The following is an 18,980-nucleotide window of genomic DNA, read 5'->3' on the forward strand; positions in this document are numbered from 1 at the left end:
AAGCTGGGTTCAGAGTAGGAAAGTGTTGTGTTGGTGGCGGAGCTGTGGATATTAAATAATACTATAATATACTGCTTCTCGCCTATAATTATGGGGCTATTGAAGTAAAAACTGGATTCCCTTGTCATTTATAATGACAGCTCCAGCCCCACAATGAACTTCTAAAGTATCAAGCCTTCTCTCAGGTGCTTTCACACAGGAAATGCCCGCTGCAGATTTTCTATATAGCTGCATGTAAATCTGCAGCATAAAATCTAGATTAAAGAAGGATTAAACTGAATTAAAATATCAACATATATATATGTAGATTAAAAAAAAAGAAATCAATTTATTTAGAAATCAGTAGATTTGCAGAATGACTACAGATTTCCCAAAAACATTTCTGACATGGACCCATCCTGTGGAAAAGCAAAATGGCATACAAAGCTAGGGGCACCACATCGCCCTGCAAAATCTCCACTTTAAAATATTCAAAATATTTGCAAAGAATAATATAAACATGTTTTCTGTTTTCAGATTTTGCTGCCAGTACAATGCAAGTGCCTGTGTCCAGTCTGTGTGACAAGAATAGTCTATGCAAGAGGGCCGATGCTGCACAGAGACAGCTCTTAGAGAATACATTTACTACTACGTCAAAGATTCCAGGACTGAATATTCATTAAGACGATGTGTTCAAACCAGTACATAATTATACTGTACAAAAGACGACTGACGTCCTTCTGAATCACGACAGCAAAACAGGAGGAAGAAACCAATCAAAGTATCACTCCTGAGTAATCTGCTTTCTTATGGAATGTTGCCTTTCCAATAACTATGTGCTGCTCTGTTAGGTTGTTTGGTTTAGAAAACACTTTTTTAACCCTCTCAAGGCCTGTTTGACACGGCAGAATGTCCATGAATTTTCCACAGGAATTTTCTGCATGGACATTCTGCAGCAGCAGATTCTAATTGATTTCAATGGGATTCTGCTGCTCTGTTCACATGGCAGAATTTCCACGGCAGCAACATCTGCTGTGGAAATCCCGATTCCTGCATCCGCCAAAAAAAATTGAACATGTTGCGGATTCCGGAAGCAAATGCATTGCTATGAGATGGCAATTTTTTTTTACAGAAATGCCGGCGTTACGAGGTCTGTAGAATATCCTCCAGAAATGTGAACAAAGCCTTATAGGGAATTTCAGAGCCAACAGGTAGGTCCCCAATTCAGGATGCTTACTTATTACCTGAGGTACCCAGCACATCCATGAACTAGGAGGGGGGGGGGGGGGGGTCAGCGGCAGGACCCCTGCGATCAGACATTTTATCTCCTATCCTTTGGATAGGGGATAACATGTCTAGGGGTGGAGTACCCCTTTAACCAGCCTAGCGGTATTCCCGAGTGTGACTCGGGGTTAATTTTCGCTGCTAGAAGCGGTAACCCCGAGTCACGCTCGGGGTAGAATTGCAGAGTTGCTGTGCGGGCTGCACAGTATATCGCAAAAGCAATCAAATCGCGATTTTTGCAGCCCCCGGGAAAATATGTGATTATCTGCTCGGGTCGGCTCCCGTTGCGGGGGCCGGCCAGAGCAGGTAAAGACATATACTAAAAGTCAGTGTTTCTCAACCAGGGGGCCTCCAGATGTTGCAAAACTACAACTCTCAGCATGCCCGGACAGCCAAAGGCTGTCCGGGCATGCTGGGAGCAGTAGTTTCACAACAGCTGGAGGCACCCTGGTAGAAAACCCTGAACTAAGTGTAAAAGTAAGAAGGAAGAAAATAAAAAAACCTTTTGCTCACCTAATCCCGGTCCCTGAAGATGTCGTTCCCCTCCGTGCGCTCTGTTCACTGCTCTATTCATCTTACAGGACCTTTCCCTTTTCAGCCAATCACAGGCCGCAGTGGTGTAAAGCCTGTGATTGGCTGAAGGGGAAAGGGCTTGTTCTGCAGCAAATACACTAGGTTTGAAATCTGCCGGCAAACCTAGTGTATTCTACTGCAGGACAAGAAGGTGACAGAGGGGGGAATGTGACACAGGGGAGAATGTAACAAGAGGGGGGGGGGAATGTGACATAGGGGGGAATGTGACAGAGGGGGGAATGTAACAAGGGGGGGGGAATGTGACATAGGGGGGAATGTGACATAGGGGGAATGTGACAGAAGGGAGAATGTGACAAGGGGGGGGATGTGACAGGGGGGAGGAATGTGACAAAGGGGGGATGTGACAGGGGGGGAGTGGAATGTAACATGGAGGGGGGAGAAGGTAACAAGGGGGGGGAGAATGTAACAAGGGGGGAATGTGACAGGGGGGATGAATGTGACGGGGGGGGAGAGTGTAACAAGGGGGGAATGTGACAGGGGGGATGAATGTGACGGGGGGAGAGTGTAACAAGGGGGGAATGTGACAGGGGGGATGAATGTGACGGGGGGGGGGAGAGTGTAACAAGGGGGGAGAATGTGACAGGGGGGAATGTGATATGGGGGGGGAAATGTGACAAGGGAGGGGGAATGTGACGGGGGGGAGATGTGGAATTTCAATGCAAAAAATTGTACCGCTTTTGGTACAAATTTCCAGACGGAATCGTACCGCTAGGGAGGTTAAAGTACTAGGGGCAAATTAATACACATCTGGTTTATCACAGATATTTTTGTGAGACTGTCCCACTGAATAGAAAAGAACTTCCAGAAAAACATGCTAGTAGTTAAAACACCATTCAGATCAAATTACTCGATTTTAGGTTGCAGAAATGTCTGAAGCCAATTTGTACTCCGTGAATTTCCCCTAAAAATGTTTTATCCTTAGAAAATTCAATTTATGGAAACAATGGGAAGAAAAAACATTTTCAGTATAACTTGATTGGAAATATAATCACCTTCTCGCCTTTCTTTACTCTATGCAGCTGAAGTTGACTGATGGCTTTTTTGGTTTCTTTCCGGTTACCCTTTTAGACAAAGGAAAAAACGTTAAAGTAAAACTCTGTATTCATTACATAATTTTAATCATTTAATGCTTTAGGCATATATATATATATATATATATATATATATATATATATATATATATACACACACAGGTACATGGATACCTACACAGATATGAAGTCCACATCATGAAAGGCAAACTGACAGTCCGTTCACTCGAACAAAACCAAATACATAGTGCGGGTAAACCGGGTGACATTACCTATCTGGATCTGCAGTCCAGCCCTGGAGATACCCGTTGTATTAGCAGGATTTGTAAAATGGATGAGAGACCTGGCATACCCAGCATGTCGGATCCCATCCCCATTGCGCAAAGCAGACTATTGGCAATGGAGGCTTATACAAGAGGTATCTCCAGAATAAGACCGCAGATTGGCATAAGTGATACCTTATTGTAATATGGTTTAGCTGCACTATTACCTTGTGTATTGGGTTTAGTGTGGGTGAACTGACTGTAACCTTGCCTTTAAATCACAGTGAATAAAAGCAGACATACACATTAGATAAATGCCAAACCTGCAGATTTTGCCGGAATTGGCCAACCGGCTTTTGTGTATGAAGGTCACTCATCTGCAGATGCCAAGGGATATTAGTATTGGGCATCTAGATGTCAGGGAAAAGGTTCAACTGATTTGACAGGTATTAAATGTGCATGGCCATCTTAAAACAACAACTGGATGGCAATTGTACTCACCTGATTTCCATACTGTGCTCCAGTATATATGAAACGTTGGATGTAGTAGAATATTAACCAGGCAAGGGATATAATCATCATTGTGATGAAGGCAATGGCCACAAACACCACTGACTGACCACTGATGAACTCCTGAACATGTCGGGTGCCCACAGTGATAATCATCTTTACTGCTATGTTTCTTCTTAGAAGCTCCATAATGTCCATTCCTTTTGGGTAACCGACCATTATTACCACAGTATTACCAGTTCCTGTAAGAGAAAAAAGAAAATAGTCATCAATAAGAAAAGGTTTTTCCATGCAAGGCAGGAAACAAGAGAAAAATAAAGCAAATATGCCAGCATACAGCACGAAAATGTCTTTACATCATATCCACGTGTCATTAGAAGTTTTCCATAAACCTTTCACATGTACTGAAACTGAGGTTATGGATGGAGATTAAATGATTACAATTTTTGCTTTTGGAATATTGGTTGCATTGTCCAGGCTTTTTTGAGACAATGCAAAAATTATACATGACTGTGCTTTATCGCTTCATACTGGTACGTCAATTCTTATAAATAAACATGAGGGAACTATCTTGGATCAGATAAGTTATATACTGTACTTTGCTTACAGTGAACACAAACCTTGGTATCCAAACTATTTGATGAGCTCAACAGACTTGTTCTATCTGTATTTTAGGACAAATGACATTAGAGACTGCTCTCATATTTATCCTACCTTGAACTAGCAGCAAACTAAGAGTTAACAGAAAAAAATGGTATTTGCCCCTTATAAGTGGCGTTCCCCAATATTCTGCATATTACATATAACTGGAAGCATTCGTGAAACGGTGCCGAAGAGTGTGTACCCTGGTGTCATATTGAACAGGGCATCTTTGGAGTTGGGTACGTTATCATCTTATGGTTGTAAATAGTGCTCATCCACTTCCAGATCTCTATATGGGTCACAGGCTAGATGTTTTGAGGACGTTCGGATTAGCTATGATCTTGATAGCTCAGATAATATGTATGTCAGTTACAGGTAAGCCAGGAACAAGATCTAAGGCAGGAATATCCACAGGAAAAGTGGCAAAAGGCTGTAAGATGCCCCATTCAGGAAATATATTGGCATTAATCTCATTCAGTACACTAGAAAATACAATTACAACAAAACACTGCAGTGGGAAGGGATTGGCTTAGTGGCAATGTGTCACAGTTGGCACAAAACATTGTTCCTCAGCCAATCACTGCCCACAGTTGTGTCCTGTCTCAGTATGTGACCACAGCACCAGAAAGAGCAGCACAGCAGACACAGAGTGCCAGGATAGGAAGGGCTGTGGGGGAACGAGAGAGGTAAGTACAGACTTTGTTTTGTTTAAAGGAGAACTCCAGCAAAAATTAACTCAAGTAGCTGATCGTGGAGGGGGGGCAAACACTGGGACGGGACCCTGGCTCTCTCAGTGGGAGTGCTGATGATGCCCAAGTGCTGTACTTTGGTCTCTGCAGCACTACCTAAGATATGAATGGAGCGTGTGCCATCCACGTGCTCCTTACTGATAGTCGGGGTCCCGTTTTAGAGATCCGAGGGTGGGGGAAGGGGGGTGTCCCCCGGTGGTCGTACCCTGCATGATAAGCTACTTATTTCCTATCCTGTGGAAAGGGCATAAGTTAGTCTGTGCTGGAGGTCCTCTTTAACCCCTTAACGACAATGGACATAAATGTATGTCATGGTGCCGTGGTACTTAACACACCATGACGTACATTTATACTCCACCATGACTGTGAGCACCGGACCACATCATGCGCGGCAGGTCCTGATTGCTATCAGCAGCCAGGAGGGACCTGCCGGTAAGGGTGGACATCCGCGATGGCGCGGATGTCCGCCATTAACCCCTCTGATGCCGTGATCAATACAGATCCCAGCATCTGCGTCAGTGGGGATCCGATCATCCAGCATGGCGGCCGGAGGTCCCCTTACCTGCCGCCGTCCGTGTCCAGGGGTCTTCTGCTCTGGTCTGAGATCGAGCAGAAGATCACAGATAACACTGATCAGTGCTATGTCCTATGCATAGCACTGAACTGTATTAAAAATCAAATGATTGCTATGAGTAGTCCTCTATGGGGACTATTAAAGTGTAAAAAAAAAAAGTAAAAAAAAAAATTTTTTTAGTTTTTCCCATTTTACCCCCCAAAAAGCATAAAAAATAAATAAACATATTTGGTATCACCGCATGCGTAAAAGTCTGGACTATCAAAATATATTAATTATCCCTTAAAGGTGAACGGCTTAAACGTAAAAAAAAATTTAAAGTCCAATATTGCTGTATTTTTGTCGATAAAAACTACAAAATCACGGTGCAAAAAATTAGCCCTCAAAATGCCCCGTATACGGAAAAATCAGTTAGAAGTTATAGGAGGTCAAAATAGGGCAATTTCAAACAAACATACTAATTTTGTTAAAATAGATTTTTTTAAGCAGTACAATTATAGAAAAGCATATATCATGGGTATCCTTTTAATCGTATTGACCCACAGAATAAACAAAATATGCAATTTTTACCATTAAGTGTACACTGTGAATACAAAACCTTCCAAAATTTGCTAAATTGTGGTTTTCTTTTCAATTTTCCCACATAAATAACATTTTTTTGGTTGTGCCGAACATTTTATGGTAAAATAAGTGATGTCATTACAAAGTAAAATTGGTGACGCAAAAAACAAGCCCTCATATGGGTCTGTGGATGGAAATATAAAAGATACCGATCAACCCTTTTAAGATGTACAAATTGGCTGTCTATTTTTGCATCTGCAGTATTGGTTGCACTGGTCAGACTAGGTCAACTATTATACAACTCTCCATCTTAGAAAACGGATTTAGTTATCTTGGATCAGATGACTTATGCTTTGCTTATAGTGAACATGAATATTGGTATCTGAACTATTTGATGAGCTGAACAGACTTGTTCTATCTGTATTTCAGGACGGACTACATGAGAGGCTTCTCTGATCCAACAGACAATGGGGCTTCTGTTGAGTTGGGCAACACAAGAGCTGCTAACTGCATATAGTTATGTGCTGAGGCCGAACAGAAACTGCAAGCTCAGAAATGGAATGAAGGAAAGGACAAAGCACATAAGAATCAAGGATGCAACAATGAAATAAATCCGGATAATGTACTGCCTTAAGGCCAGGCCCCTAGCTGGTATATATGTCAGGTGGTCGAGGGGGGGGGGGGGGGGTGTAAGGGTGTCGGATTAGTGAACCCTGCCTGTAAGTGTGTATTGAAAGAACAAAAACAGCCACAGAAAAAATTACTTTACAAAGTTAACCATATGTGCATAAGGGGACAAAGACAATTTAATTTATCCCGATAACCCCTTTAAGTTACATTGGTACTGTACTCCGCACAATATAATGTTGATATTGTATCTTCTATTAGTAACAAGTAAAACTCCACCCAAAAAGCACCACTGTTTACCATCTCCAATCTCCCACACCTAAAGATCACAAAACCTGGGTAGGAAAAATTTCTAGATAAGACTGGCATTACACCTTACAGGAAAAGTACCGGTAAATGAAGTGAAAAGTCCTGTTAGAGCCAGAATTTCTGTGACTGAAAACTGGTAACATACATGTAAACAAATATATTCATGAATTTGTAAGGCTGGGTTCACACTGTGTTTTCTGCCATGTTTTGAACTCCCCCTTAGGGTACACCCACACGTGACATATAGGCCACATTGCATATATGCATATAACACCTACCGTATATACTCAAGTATAAGCCGACCCGAATATAAGCCGAGGCCCCTAATTTCACCCCAAAAACCCAGGAAAAGTTATTGACTCGACTATAAGCCTAGGGTGGGAAATACATCATCCCCTCATGTCATCATCCCCCCTGTCATCATCCAGACCCCCGTCATTAACAACCCCTCATCATCACCCTGTCATTTTCACCCCCGTCATCATCACCCCCTGTCATCATCCAGACCCCTGTCATCATCACCCCCCTTTATCATGACCGCCTGTCAATCCCTTCATCAGTTTATGCCCAGGTACGTCTGCTGTGCACGGACGTCCCTGTGCGTCGTAGTCAAGGCAACGTTACTAGTCCGGGGCCGGTCCGAAGCGGAGAAGAGGGCCTCCCAGTGAAAATGGACAGCCCGGAACGACTAACCCTCCTCACCGGACGGTCCCCGCAGCATAAATGGCCCGGACCAGCTCACCCTTCCTTCCCACCGAGGGGAGGCGAGTAGAAAACTAAAAGGGGGTCTGGATGATGACCAAGGCCGCAGTGGTCTTCAACCTGCGGACCTCCAGATGTTTCAAAACTACAACTCCCATCATGCGGCATGCTGGGAGTTGTAGTTTTGCAACATCTAGAGGTCCGCAGGTAGAAGACCACTGAGAAGGGATTGACAGGTGGAGAGTTCACTCGAGTATAAGCCGAGGGAGGCCTTTCAGCACGAAAAATCGTGCTGAAAAACTCGGCTTATACTAGAGTATATATGGTACATATTTTTACCATAGAATAGCCATGTATTTGTGATGAAATCTTCAGCAGGATCATTTATCCACATCTGAATCCACCATTAAAAAAAAGTTGACCGAATGTTTTAACAATTGATGGATCACTAAGATCAAGGTCCCTACTACTTCTAGTTACAGAATTCCCCTTTAAAATAAACATCTAAAAATCCCAGTTTAATACAGACAACAGATGCCGGATAGACAGGTGCAAGAAGAAGTCTCTGCATACGCTGAAGCGGTTCCAGGCTACAAAACCCCTTGGGAAGCAGGCAGAGCATAAGTTTACTATGACTGCGCCAAAATACTGCTGTAAGATAAACATTATTAATAATGTCCCCAAGGACAGCAGAATTTACACTAGGAATGCCATGCACGTATCTGTTTGGGTCTTGTAGATTTCAGATGGGATCTAAGGGATACACTAAATTTCACACTAAATGAAAACTACACCAATACTGCTAGTAAGCCTGTGGTATAAAGTAGGTTGCTTTTTGAAATGGTGGAATTTCTATGAAAAGTGATAAATGTTGTTCATGGGCAAGCCCCTTTAAAGACATCTAGCTTTCCCTTTGTCCAGTTCTAAAATACATGTTCCTTTAAGTATAATCCTCCTTTGTCCACTTGTGTGATCTGAAGATGGATAAGTGTGTGCCACAATAAAGGAACAAAACTTCTCCTCCCAGGCTGGTTGAGCACGTTAGGGCCTTGTCTGTTCCTTCCATTCTTCTTGGTTTTAATGATATATCCAAAGAACAAGTAAAGAAAACCTTTAAAGGGGTACTCCGCCCCTAGACATCTTATCCCCTATCCAAAGTATAGGGGATAAGATGTCTGATCGCGGGGTTCCCGCTGCTGGGGACCCCCGCGATCTCTGCTGTGGCACCCCAGATATCCGGTGACTGGCAATGCGGGGCGGAGACATCACAGCCACGCCCCGCAATGCAATTCTATGGGAGGGTGTGTGGCCGTGATGTCACGAGCGGAGCATGCCCATGACGTTACGAGCCTCCGCCCTGCATATCTGGGGTGCCACAGCCTCCACCCATAGACTTGCACTGAGGGGGCATGGCCGTGATGTCACGAGCCTCTAGCGCTGCACCCGATGTTCTAAATGAATGCTGGGTGCAGCAGGGAGGTTGCGGGGGTTCCCGCAATCAAACATCTTATCCCCTATCCTTTGGATAAGATGTCTAGGGGTGGAGTATTCACATTTTCGTGAGATTATTTTACTTTACTTCACCGTTCTACTAAAGACAAACTAAAGAAAAACAAAGAAAAAATAAAAAAGGCCCTCGAGGACCCTTGTTTACACACAAAAAAGCTAAGTCTCCCAAATAAGCCAAGCTGTGTTGGTCTGGCAGTGCCAAAATTAAGAGGAACCCCCTCACCTTTTTAAAAGGATAATTCCAAGGCTAATGTTCCTGGGATGTGCTATGTAATGTAGTAGGAAGTCTGCTTTGTTACTCGCCACATAATATAATACAACAATAGAGAGAGACATCTTCAAAGAATCGCCCTTGTCTGTCTGCTTTTCTTCTCACACCCGTCCCCATTTCCAATCAGGTTCAAAAAGTAACACATCCAACTCAGACACAGTAGAGAGTGTGGAAGAAATCTGGAGTACCTTATCTACCAAAATGTGAAAATGCCATGTCAGCTAAAGGTTATTTACTATAGCTGTATCGGTACACCGGGCATGTCATGACCAGTCACTGCAAATGAACAGGCAAAGACACAGAAGAGCGTTATTGCCCCTTTATTTGTTAGATTAGTGGAGATCTTGGCAATGGGATACCCACTCATCAAAACATGCCCTTAGGACATATCAGAGGATTTTTAAGAGACAGGTAACCTTTAACCCCTTAAAGGGGTACTCCGGCGCTTAGACATCTTATCCCCTATCCAAAGGATAGGGGTTAAGATGCCTGATCGCGGGAGTCCCGCCACTGGGGACCCCCGTGATCTTGCACGCCGCACCCAGTTTATAATCAGTCCCCGGAGCGTGCTCGCTCCGGGTCTGATCACGGGGCCGGAGCGTTGTAAAGTCAAGGCTCCGCCCCGTGTGATGTCACGCTCCGCCCACCTCAATGCAAGCCTATGGGAGGGGGCAATTTTGCAACTTTTGGGGGGTTTGGTTGTTACACAGTTCACTCTATGGTAAAAATAATACATTGACCCAGAGCTCGTTAGCTGAGCTGTGATTGGTTGCTGTGAGAAAATCCCTCCAGTTTTTCCCTCCCACAGTTTCATAAATCTGTGCCATTATCTTTATTCTGTAGGTTAATGCGATTAAAATAATACCCAGTATATATCGTTTTTCTACTATTGTACTACTTAAAAAAAAAATATATAAACTTTTTTTCTTTCTTTTAACATAATTCATATGCATAAAATGGTACCGATAAAAACTACAGATCACGGTGAAAAAAAAATTTGCCCTGTGATCTGTAGTTTTTAATCAGTACCTTTTTTTTTCTGGGACTTTTTGATCGCTTTTTACAATTTTTTTTCTGATATATGCCTATGGGCTATGGCATAGCAATATACAGCGTGATCGGCTATCCATTGATATAGACTGACTAAGCCCATGCTGCATCATTGGATCGGCGGCAAGAGGCAGGTAAGGGCGAGTCATAAAGTCTAGGTCCAATTTGTCATATTGCTGCTTAGCCAATCACTGGCCAAGGCTGGACATTGCGGAGGCCAGCGATTAGCTGAGCTGCAGTGTTGCATTTCAGGCCTCAGAGACTGAGACAGCGATACTGGAGGCACCAGGGGAGCCGCAGAAGCTAAGTCAAAGGTAATTTTTTAATTGAATTGGGGCAACCTGGGCATATTAAGATTTAAAACAATGGCTGAAATACCTCTTACATTTCTTTTAATTAAAAATGTATCTATGGAAATAAAAAAATATCTAGATTACCACAAGAGAAAAGAAGTTATAACTGCAAAACTCAATGCGCAAGACACTAATTCTGCCAACACATTAATGAGACCAGTTAGGTTGGTAGTGATAATCTCTAGATGCATAAAACAAACAGCTCAATGAACAGAATAGAGCTACACGCTGAATTCCAGCACATAGCAATAGAGGCAAACTGCGCAATATCTGCACTGCCCACTCAGAGTATATACACAAGGACATGTTAGAGTCCATGTGCCAAGTACCAGGTTGTGCCATGCTTTCAGATAACGCTGCTCCATCTGTGTGAGCTCTGACATGTAGCAATGACAAAATACAACTATTTGACTTTTCATGTCATTCATTTCATGTTTTTTTTTGGTATGCTATATCTGCACAAAAATGACAAAATGCAAAAGAAAAAAAAAAAGAGGGGGGGGTTACAGTTTCCAAATTTTATGCATATTTATTAACTAACTGTGAAGCCAGAAAAATCGCAAAACATTGGGTCAACTGTACGCCTACTTATAACACTTTCTAAAACACCATTTTTTAAGTGACCATAGGGGACTATTAATAGCCATCTTTTGATTGCTAACACTAGACAATGATATGACACATATGAAGCATGCTTCATACACAAAGAGCGCGCACAGAGCGCACATGTACGCTCTGTGTTGTTATAGTGTGCCTGTCATTTCAAGTAACTTTTCAGAATAAGGAACAACCCTATTTTTGGCCATAGTATTTTGCGTGGAACCGACACGACAGAAGAACTATATACTATGAAAAATGTTTTTGTTTTTTTTGGGTCCACTTATGGTTTTGTCCACAAAATATCAGCCACATAACAAGTGACAAAATGTGGAATTAAAATCCATCAGAGGTCAATTTCCACTTAAATTTTTTCCCCAGCATATGAATAAGGGTGGAGATTTATCAAAACCTGGGAAAGGTTCCCAGTTGCCTATAGAAACCAATCAGATCTTATTAGTTACTATGGGCAACCAGGGAAACTTTTCCTCAGGTTTTGGTAAATCTCTCAAGATTTATAAAATTGTACTCCAGATTTTCCATCTGCAATTTTACTGAGTTTCTCCCTGCGTGAAAATTCACATATACATAATCTGCTGTGGATTTAACACATACACACACAAATATATATTTGGGAAGAGGAGCTGAATACAGAGAGCACAATCACATACAAGAGTCCGAGTGTCACAATCAAGTATAATAGTTCTCAGTAGGGATCGACCGATTATCGGTATGGCCGATATTATCGGCTGATAATCACGATTTTGGGCATTATCGGTATCGGCAATTACCTTGCCGATAAGCCGATAATGCCCAAATCCCCCGCCCCGCCCCCACCACGACCCCCCCCCCCCGACCCGCCACGCCGCCCCCCACCGCTAGTGCTGGGCGGTATACAGGTATGGATTTTTGCCCATACCGCTATACCGATCGGGCCCCTCCCCCGCCCTCCGAGTCAATAAAAAAATTTTAAACTTACCCGTAATGGGGGTGGTCCGGGCCATCCATCGTTCCTGTAGTGTCCGGGGGCGTTCCGGGTGAACCGGTCCGGGCTGTCCTTCTCCGGCGGTCATCTTCTCCACTCCGGGCAGGCTCCGGCCTAGTAGCTGCATAGACGCCGCTACGCCGTGACGTCAGGTGCGTCGCTGCGCACGGGCGTCTATGCAGCGTACTAGGCCGGAGCCTGCCCGGAGTGAAGAAGATGACCGCCGGAGAAGGACAGCCCGGACCGGTTCATCCTTCACCCGGAACACCCCCGGACACTACAGGAAGGATGGATGGCCCGGACCACCCTCACAGGTAGGGGGAGAGAAGCGGGTGGTGGTGGCGGCGGCGGCGGCCTATGGCACTGCAAAAGCTACTGCAGTGCATTGATTTAAAGCGCCCGCTTTAAATCAATGCACTGCAGTGGTGTCGAGGGGGGATAAATAGCCGATAACTTATACCGGAATATTGGTATAAGTTATCGGCTATTGGCCCTAACCTCCACCGATTATCGGTATCGGCCCTAAAAAAACGATATCGGTCGATCCCTAGTTCTCAGTATCTATCAGTGGCAGTAGCTGTAGTATGGTTCGCTACCGACGGGGTGCCAAGCTGGTAAGATATAAGGTGCAGTAATCCAATAGAGTAGGTAGAAATAGTAGCCTGCACTCACTGCCCTCATAGCTTGTCACGACACGAGCATTCTGTGTGGCAGGGAGATGTTCTGATGCGGGCACTCAGAGGCTAACTGCTGTTTTCGCACACAGCCGTGTGCGAAAGCGGCTTTTAGCCTCTGAGCGCCCGCATCAGAACATTTCTCTGCCGCACAGAATGCTCATTCTCGTAGCTTGTCATGACACGAGCATTCTGTGCGGCAGGGAGATGTTCTGATGCGGGTGCTCAGAGGCTTACTGCTGTTTTCGCACACAGCCGTGTGCTTCTTCCAGCCTCCTTGGATGTGCGAAAACGGCTTTTAGCCTCTGAGCGCCCCCATTCAGAACATTTCCCTGCAGCACAGAATGCTAGTCCTCGTAGCTTGTCATGACACAAGCATTCTGTGCGGCAGGGAGATGTTCTGATGTGGCCTCCTTGGAGGCAGGAAGAAGCACATGGCTGTGTGCGAAAACGGCTGTTAGCCTCTGAGCGCCCGCATCAGAACATCTCCCTGCCGCACAGAATGCTCATGTCACGACAAGCTACGAGGACAGTGAGTGCAAGCTACTATTTCTACCTACACTATATATTTATATATAATCCACAAAATCAAAAAACAAATGTTATAAAGTATAGGCATACAGTATATCTCAAGTATATCTCACTGTGTATGGCCAGCTTAAAAAGTAAAAGTACAAATGTCTGGTTTATAGATCGCCCTCTGCCATAACAAATGATTCATATGACTTCTTTATACATATGTACACAGCTTTGATAATGTCACAAAGTGATCCTTCCTTAGAAAACTGCATTCTTCCTCATTCGTGGGCACAGGCTGCCGAGGCAATTTTGCTACATTACAATGCATCAATAATCAGAAATAACAGATCATAACCTTGTCGCCACTTTTGGTGCTAAATAATCTGCCTGGAACAGATTGTTCTCAAATTCTCTTAAAACAAAAGCTTTTGTGTAACATTTATGAGCCGAGCCTGAAGCTAAGCTTTCTTCATGTGACTACCCTCGCTTGGCACAACATCAAACAGAAGAGCTGGCTTGAAAGACGCTCAACGTTTGTTTATTTGTGCAGGGACACTTCTCACAATACATAACATGCTGATGGATTTACGACCGTACTTTCTCCTTACCTTCAATCCACCTTGTATAATTATAATGAAGGATCCTAGAGGACTTTAAATCACAAATTCTATGTCACAAACTGTATCCACTGATATAAAAATGTCCCCTACTGAAACACACATAACTAGATGTCCATCTGAACATTAAACAGGCATCCAAAAGAAAGAAGACAAATGCTGAAATGACTTGAGTGAAAGAATAAAGGGGTGACTATATCAATAGAAGAAAGCTAATTTGGTAATGACTCACAGATTAAAGGGAACCTGTCATCACTTTCATGCTGGCCAAACCACAAGTCATAGGAGTGGTCCCCAATGGCTTCTGCCTGCCCTACCAGCCTTGACAGAACTGTGACTGTTCCTTAAAGGGGTACTCCGGTGAAAAACTTTTTTTTTCAACTGAACTGGTGCCAGAAAGTTAAACAGATTTGTAAATTATTTCTATAAAAAATATATATATCTTTATCCTTCCAGTACTTTTTAGCAGCTGTATGCTACAGAGGAAATTCTTTAATTTCTTTTTTTGTCTTGTCCACAGTGCTCTCTGCTGACACCTGATGCCCGTATCAGGCAAAAAAAGAAATTAAAAAAGCAAAGAAGAAAGAATTTCCTCTGTAGCTTACCGCTGTTAATAAGTACTGGAAGTATAAAGATTTTTTTTAATAAAAGTAATTTACAAATCTGTTTAACTTTCTGGCACCAGTTCATAAAAATAAAAAAAATAGAAAGTTTTACACCGGCGTACCCCTTTAACATGATCTATCACTCAAAGCTGTGGGCGGAAAGAAGTTGCCAGGGACCCCCCTCAATGACTTGTGCTTTGGTAAGCATGAAAGTGGTGACAGGTTCACTTTAACTACTAAATTCTCCACTACATTAGCATTCTGTAGTTCAGCAATTGCCATTATAGGGTCCAGCATCTGCATCAAACCACCACACACTGACTTTGCTATCCATCAGTCAAACGAATTGTCCCAACATCCCTGACAATTCTAGTTATCAGGCATGAATTCTTATTACACATACCTCAAAACATTTTAGGTGATGTATTGACTTTTGTCACGCCCCCTCCCATAGACTTGCATAGCGGGGGCGGGGTGACGTCACACAGGGGCGGAGTCGTGTTGTCACGATACTCCGGCCCCGTGGTCACCTCCCGGCTGTTTGTGATCTGGCACCGCGGCGTGCAGCTCAAACAGGTGGGTGGCAAGTACAAGATTGCGGGGGTTCCCAGCGGCGGGACCCCCGCGGTGAGACATCTTATCCCCTATCCTTTGGATAGGGAATAAGATGTCTCAGGCCCGGAGTACCCCTTTAAGGATTGTTCTTAAGAACAGATGAAGCATAGAAAAAGAAAAAGTGAGGGGAGCACTCACGAAGACCCGGTCTCAGTTGCGGTGCAAAGTGTTCTTTATTCAGGTGCGTATAAAACCAAGCTGGACGCCAGGAACGCCGGTGTGACAGGTAAGCTTTCACGCCTCTGGCTGGGCGCTTCTTCAGACCACCTGAATAAAGAACACTTTGCACCGCAACTGAGACTGGGTCTTCGTGAGTGCTCCCCTCACTTTTTCTTTTTCTATGCTTCATCTGTTCATTTGTCACAGCTGTCCCTAAGGGGTTAGAGCACCGTAGATCGGTGACTGGTGCACAGCTCTCAAGTGAACCACGACAGAGGACTGTATATATCGGCCCTCATCTTCCTATGTACCGCTGCAAGGCTGATTAAGGTAGTGCCGATCGCTGTATCTATACCTTGTTCTATTGTTCTTAAGAAGTTGGTGCTTTGGACAGGTTTCACTGTATAATAGCAAAGCTGTTCTAAATGTTACTGAAATTACCTAGACAAATAAATGACCAAGTTTTGCCCAACAAAGTGAAGAATAGTGGCGTGAAAATTTTGGGTGTTTCTGTGCACAGCTTTTCTGATCTACAGCAGGGTGACATTAATAAGAGGCCATTATAAATTTTGTTTTATGACCAATGAGACTTATGAGTCCAATCTGGACCAAATCTATTTCTAAGCTGAATATGCATCTTAACCACATAGAAGTCATCAATCAATCGGGAGCTGAAAATAGCCCCGGAGATTTGTGTGGTACTAAAAGTTTCAGTAACCTTGAGAGCAAAAATAATTCAGGTCTACTTTAAAATGGGCAAAAAGAAATAAAACAGTAACACACAGGACATATATGCTTTAAACACCCAATTAGAGAATTGTCCAGAATAAGAAAAATGCTGCTTCTTTTTTGCAAAAACAGCACCACTCCTGTCCACAGGTTGTGTATGGTATTGCAGCTTAGCCCCCCTGAAGTGAATGGGACTGACTGAATGCCAGTATTACACACAATCTGTGGACAGGAGTGTTGCTGTTTTTGAAGCTGCATTTTTTTAATTATAATTATTATTATTATTATTTTTATTCTAGACAAACCCTATAAGACTCTCATATTAGCCAGAGAAGATAAATGCCCTGTTCTGGAGGACCTGGCATGTCTGTGTATTGGTTTTGCCACAATGACATATCGCGGACAGATAAAAAAGTGACCCTCACGGATGAAAAGAATAAGGGGGCAGCATTTCCCTGATTGGATATGTACACTTCTGCTCCATTCATGTTCTCTTGGGACTACTGAAGAAAGTCAACCACTGCACTCACCGACAGGACAATTATGGCCTATTGTATGAAATTCAGGCCAAAACTCCTTTAACTGATAAAAGTGTAATGCTACGTCTTTGGTTCTGTTTTACCAATCTAACACTTTATGCTGGGTTTACTGCTCTTCTGGTGTCACTGACTGGGCACATATGGGGACATAACTGATCTGTTGAGACTTTATTACTTGAAAACGTGTCAGGAAAAAGTCTACGTGCCACTACATTTCCAATGACAGAAATGATCTCCAATTGTAAAATTTATGCCATTTACCAACTGTACACAGCCTTTTAGTAAAAAGAAGCCAAAAAATGATCCTAGGTTGTCGTGTTAATATTTTATCAGTATGGCCAGTGGCAGGGTTCAGCACAAGTGCTGCGGTAAATGTATCCATCACCTGTGCAGACCAGTGAAGCGGACACGGCTCCGGTACTCTTCTGCTATTCACAGCTGAAATCTAATAACGTACAGAAGCATCAATGATCGCCCAAAGCTAGGCGCAATATCACAGTAGGCATCACATTAGTAGATACCAAAGACAACAATCACCAACAAAGCTACAATTTGCTCTTCCATATTAAGACTGTGGGCAGTTTATTCTATCACAAAAACAAAAAAAACAGCAGGATGATGCCTAAGGATGTGGATACAGGGCTCAGCTGTAATTTCAGCACAAATAACTGGTGTATACAGAACAGGTTACTAACAAAGTGGCCTAAAAAAGGACAGAAGTTGGATATTTTAGGTTGTTTTTCCTGGAAGTGGTAGAAGTATGTGGTGACTGGCAGGTTTCACTCGGAAGACATTAAAAACATTTATAGTATCAGCGAAGGAGTTCACTTGTACAAGAACAAAGTTCACTTTTAGTTTAATGCATACAGAGACTGTCTTGTGTTTATAACCCCTTTCTATATGCATTCTGGGGGCATCATATAATGTGATCCCTTGCTGCAACCTCCCTTCACTAGAGTGGGGAGCCGCTAAAATTGTATATGGGCAGCCTTTCATTTCAATGGCTGGCAATGTACACTACACCAGTCATAGGTTATCCTGGCACTGTCACCTAAGATTGCAGAGCAGTGGTCTTAAACTGTGGCCCCCCAGATATTGCAAATTTTGAGGTTTTCTTTTTTTCGCTATTTTGATACTTTACGTCGGCCTGATTACACCAATACCAAATTTTAGTTTCCGTCACGTTTTAATAATTATTATTTTTTTTTTTAACTTTTTAATTCAAAAAAATAAAAGCCCTGACCCCTATAATATTTTTATTTTTCCGTATACTTGGCTGTATGAGGGCTCATTTTTGGGGCCGTAATATGCTGTTTGTATCGGTACCATTTTGGCATTGATCAGACTTTTTGAACACTGGGATATGATGTTCTAAACATAAAAAAGCAATTCTGTGATTTTTTTTTTTTACGTTAACGCCATTTACTGTACGGGATATAAAATGTTATTTTTTAATAGTTCAGTCAATTATGCACGCGCCAATAGCAAATATGTTTATTTTTATTATGTTTACATATTTTTATATGGAAAAGGGGAAAATCTGCTGCGGACAGCAGAAAAGAGACCCCCCCCCCCTTCAAATACGCAGCGGGAAACCTGCAAATAAATCCGCCCATGTGAACGTACCTCTAATATGGAAGGGGTTAATGGGTGTTTTTAAACTTTTATTAAACTTTTTTTTTTATACACTTTTTTTTTTTTTTTTAGGAGGAATCATTTAGATTCCACATACAGATCAATGCATCTCTATTGAACTCCATTTGATCTGTGTTCATTTGATTGAGTCTGCCTTGAACAGGTTCAATCAAATGCAGATTATGGGGGCAGCCATGGATGGATCCACAGGGGATCGCCCCCCGCGATTGCGCTGCGGGGGGGGGGGATCCACCACACTAGACCACCAGGGTTGGTTAAAAGATCCCTTTAGACACTG

At 43.0% G+C, this 18,980-nt stretch overlaps 1 protein-coding gene and 1 long non-coding RNA gene across 3 annotated transcripts in view; one reads left to right on the top strand and one right to left on the bottom strand.

Moving 5' to 3' along the window:
- The window catches only part of RNF149 (ring finger protein 149), a 61,727-nt gene that overhangs the window by 17,088 nt on the left and 25,659 nt on the right, over positions 1 to 18,980 (bottom strand). For both annotated transcript variants that reach the window (XR_008888615.1, XM_056556089.1), the window contains exons 2-3: positions 3,653 to 3,903; positions 2,850 to 2,918 (exon numbers count right to left, since the gene is read on the bottom strand). Coding sequence is in view for 1 of the 2 variants with exons in the window: in XM_056556089.1 (XP_056412064.1) it covers positions 2,850 to 2,918; positions 3,653 to 3,903 (320 nt within the window). In the remaining variant the exon portion in view is untranslated. The remainder of the gene's footprint in view (positions 1 to 2,849; positions 2,919 to 3,652; positions 3,904 to 18,980) is intronic.
- On the top strand, positions 535 to 6,852 carry LOC130355666 (uncharacterized). The gene is made up of 3 exons (XR_008888617.1): positions 535 to 773; positions 1,112 to 1,190; positions 6,617 to 6,852. It is a non-coding gene; the product is annotated as an uncharacterized LOC130355666 (long non-coding RNA).

The sequence above is a fragment of the Hyla sarda genome, chromosome 2, assembly GCF_029499605.1.
Source record: "Hyla sarda isolate aHylSar1 chromosome 2, aHylSar1.hap1, whole genome shotgun sequence".
NCBI lineage: Eukaryota > Metazoa > Chordata > Amphibia > Anura > Hylidae > Hyla > Hyla sarda.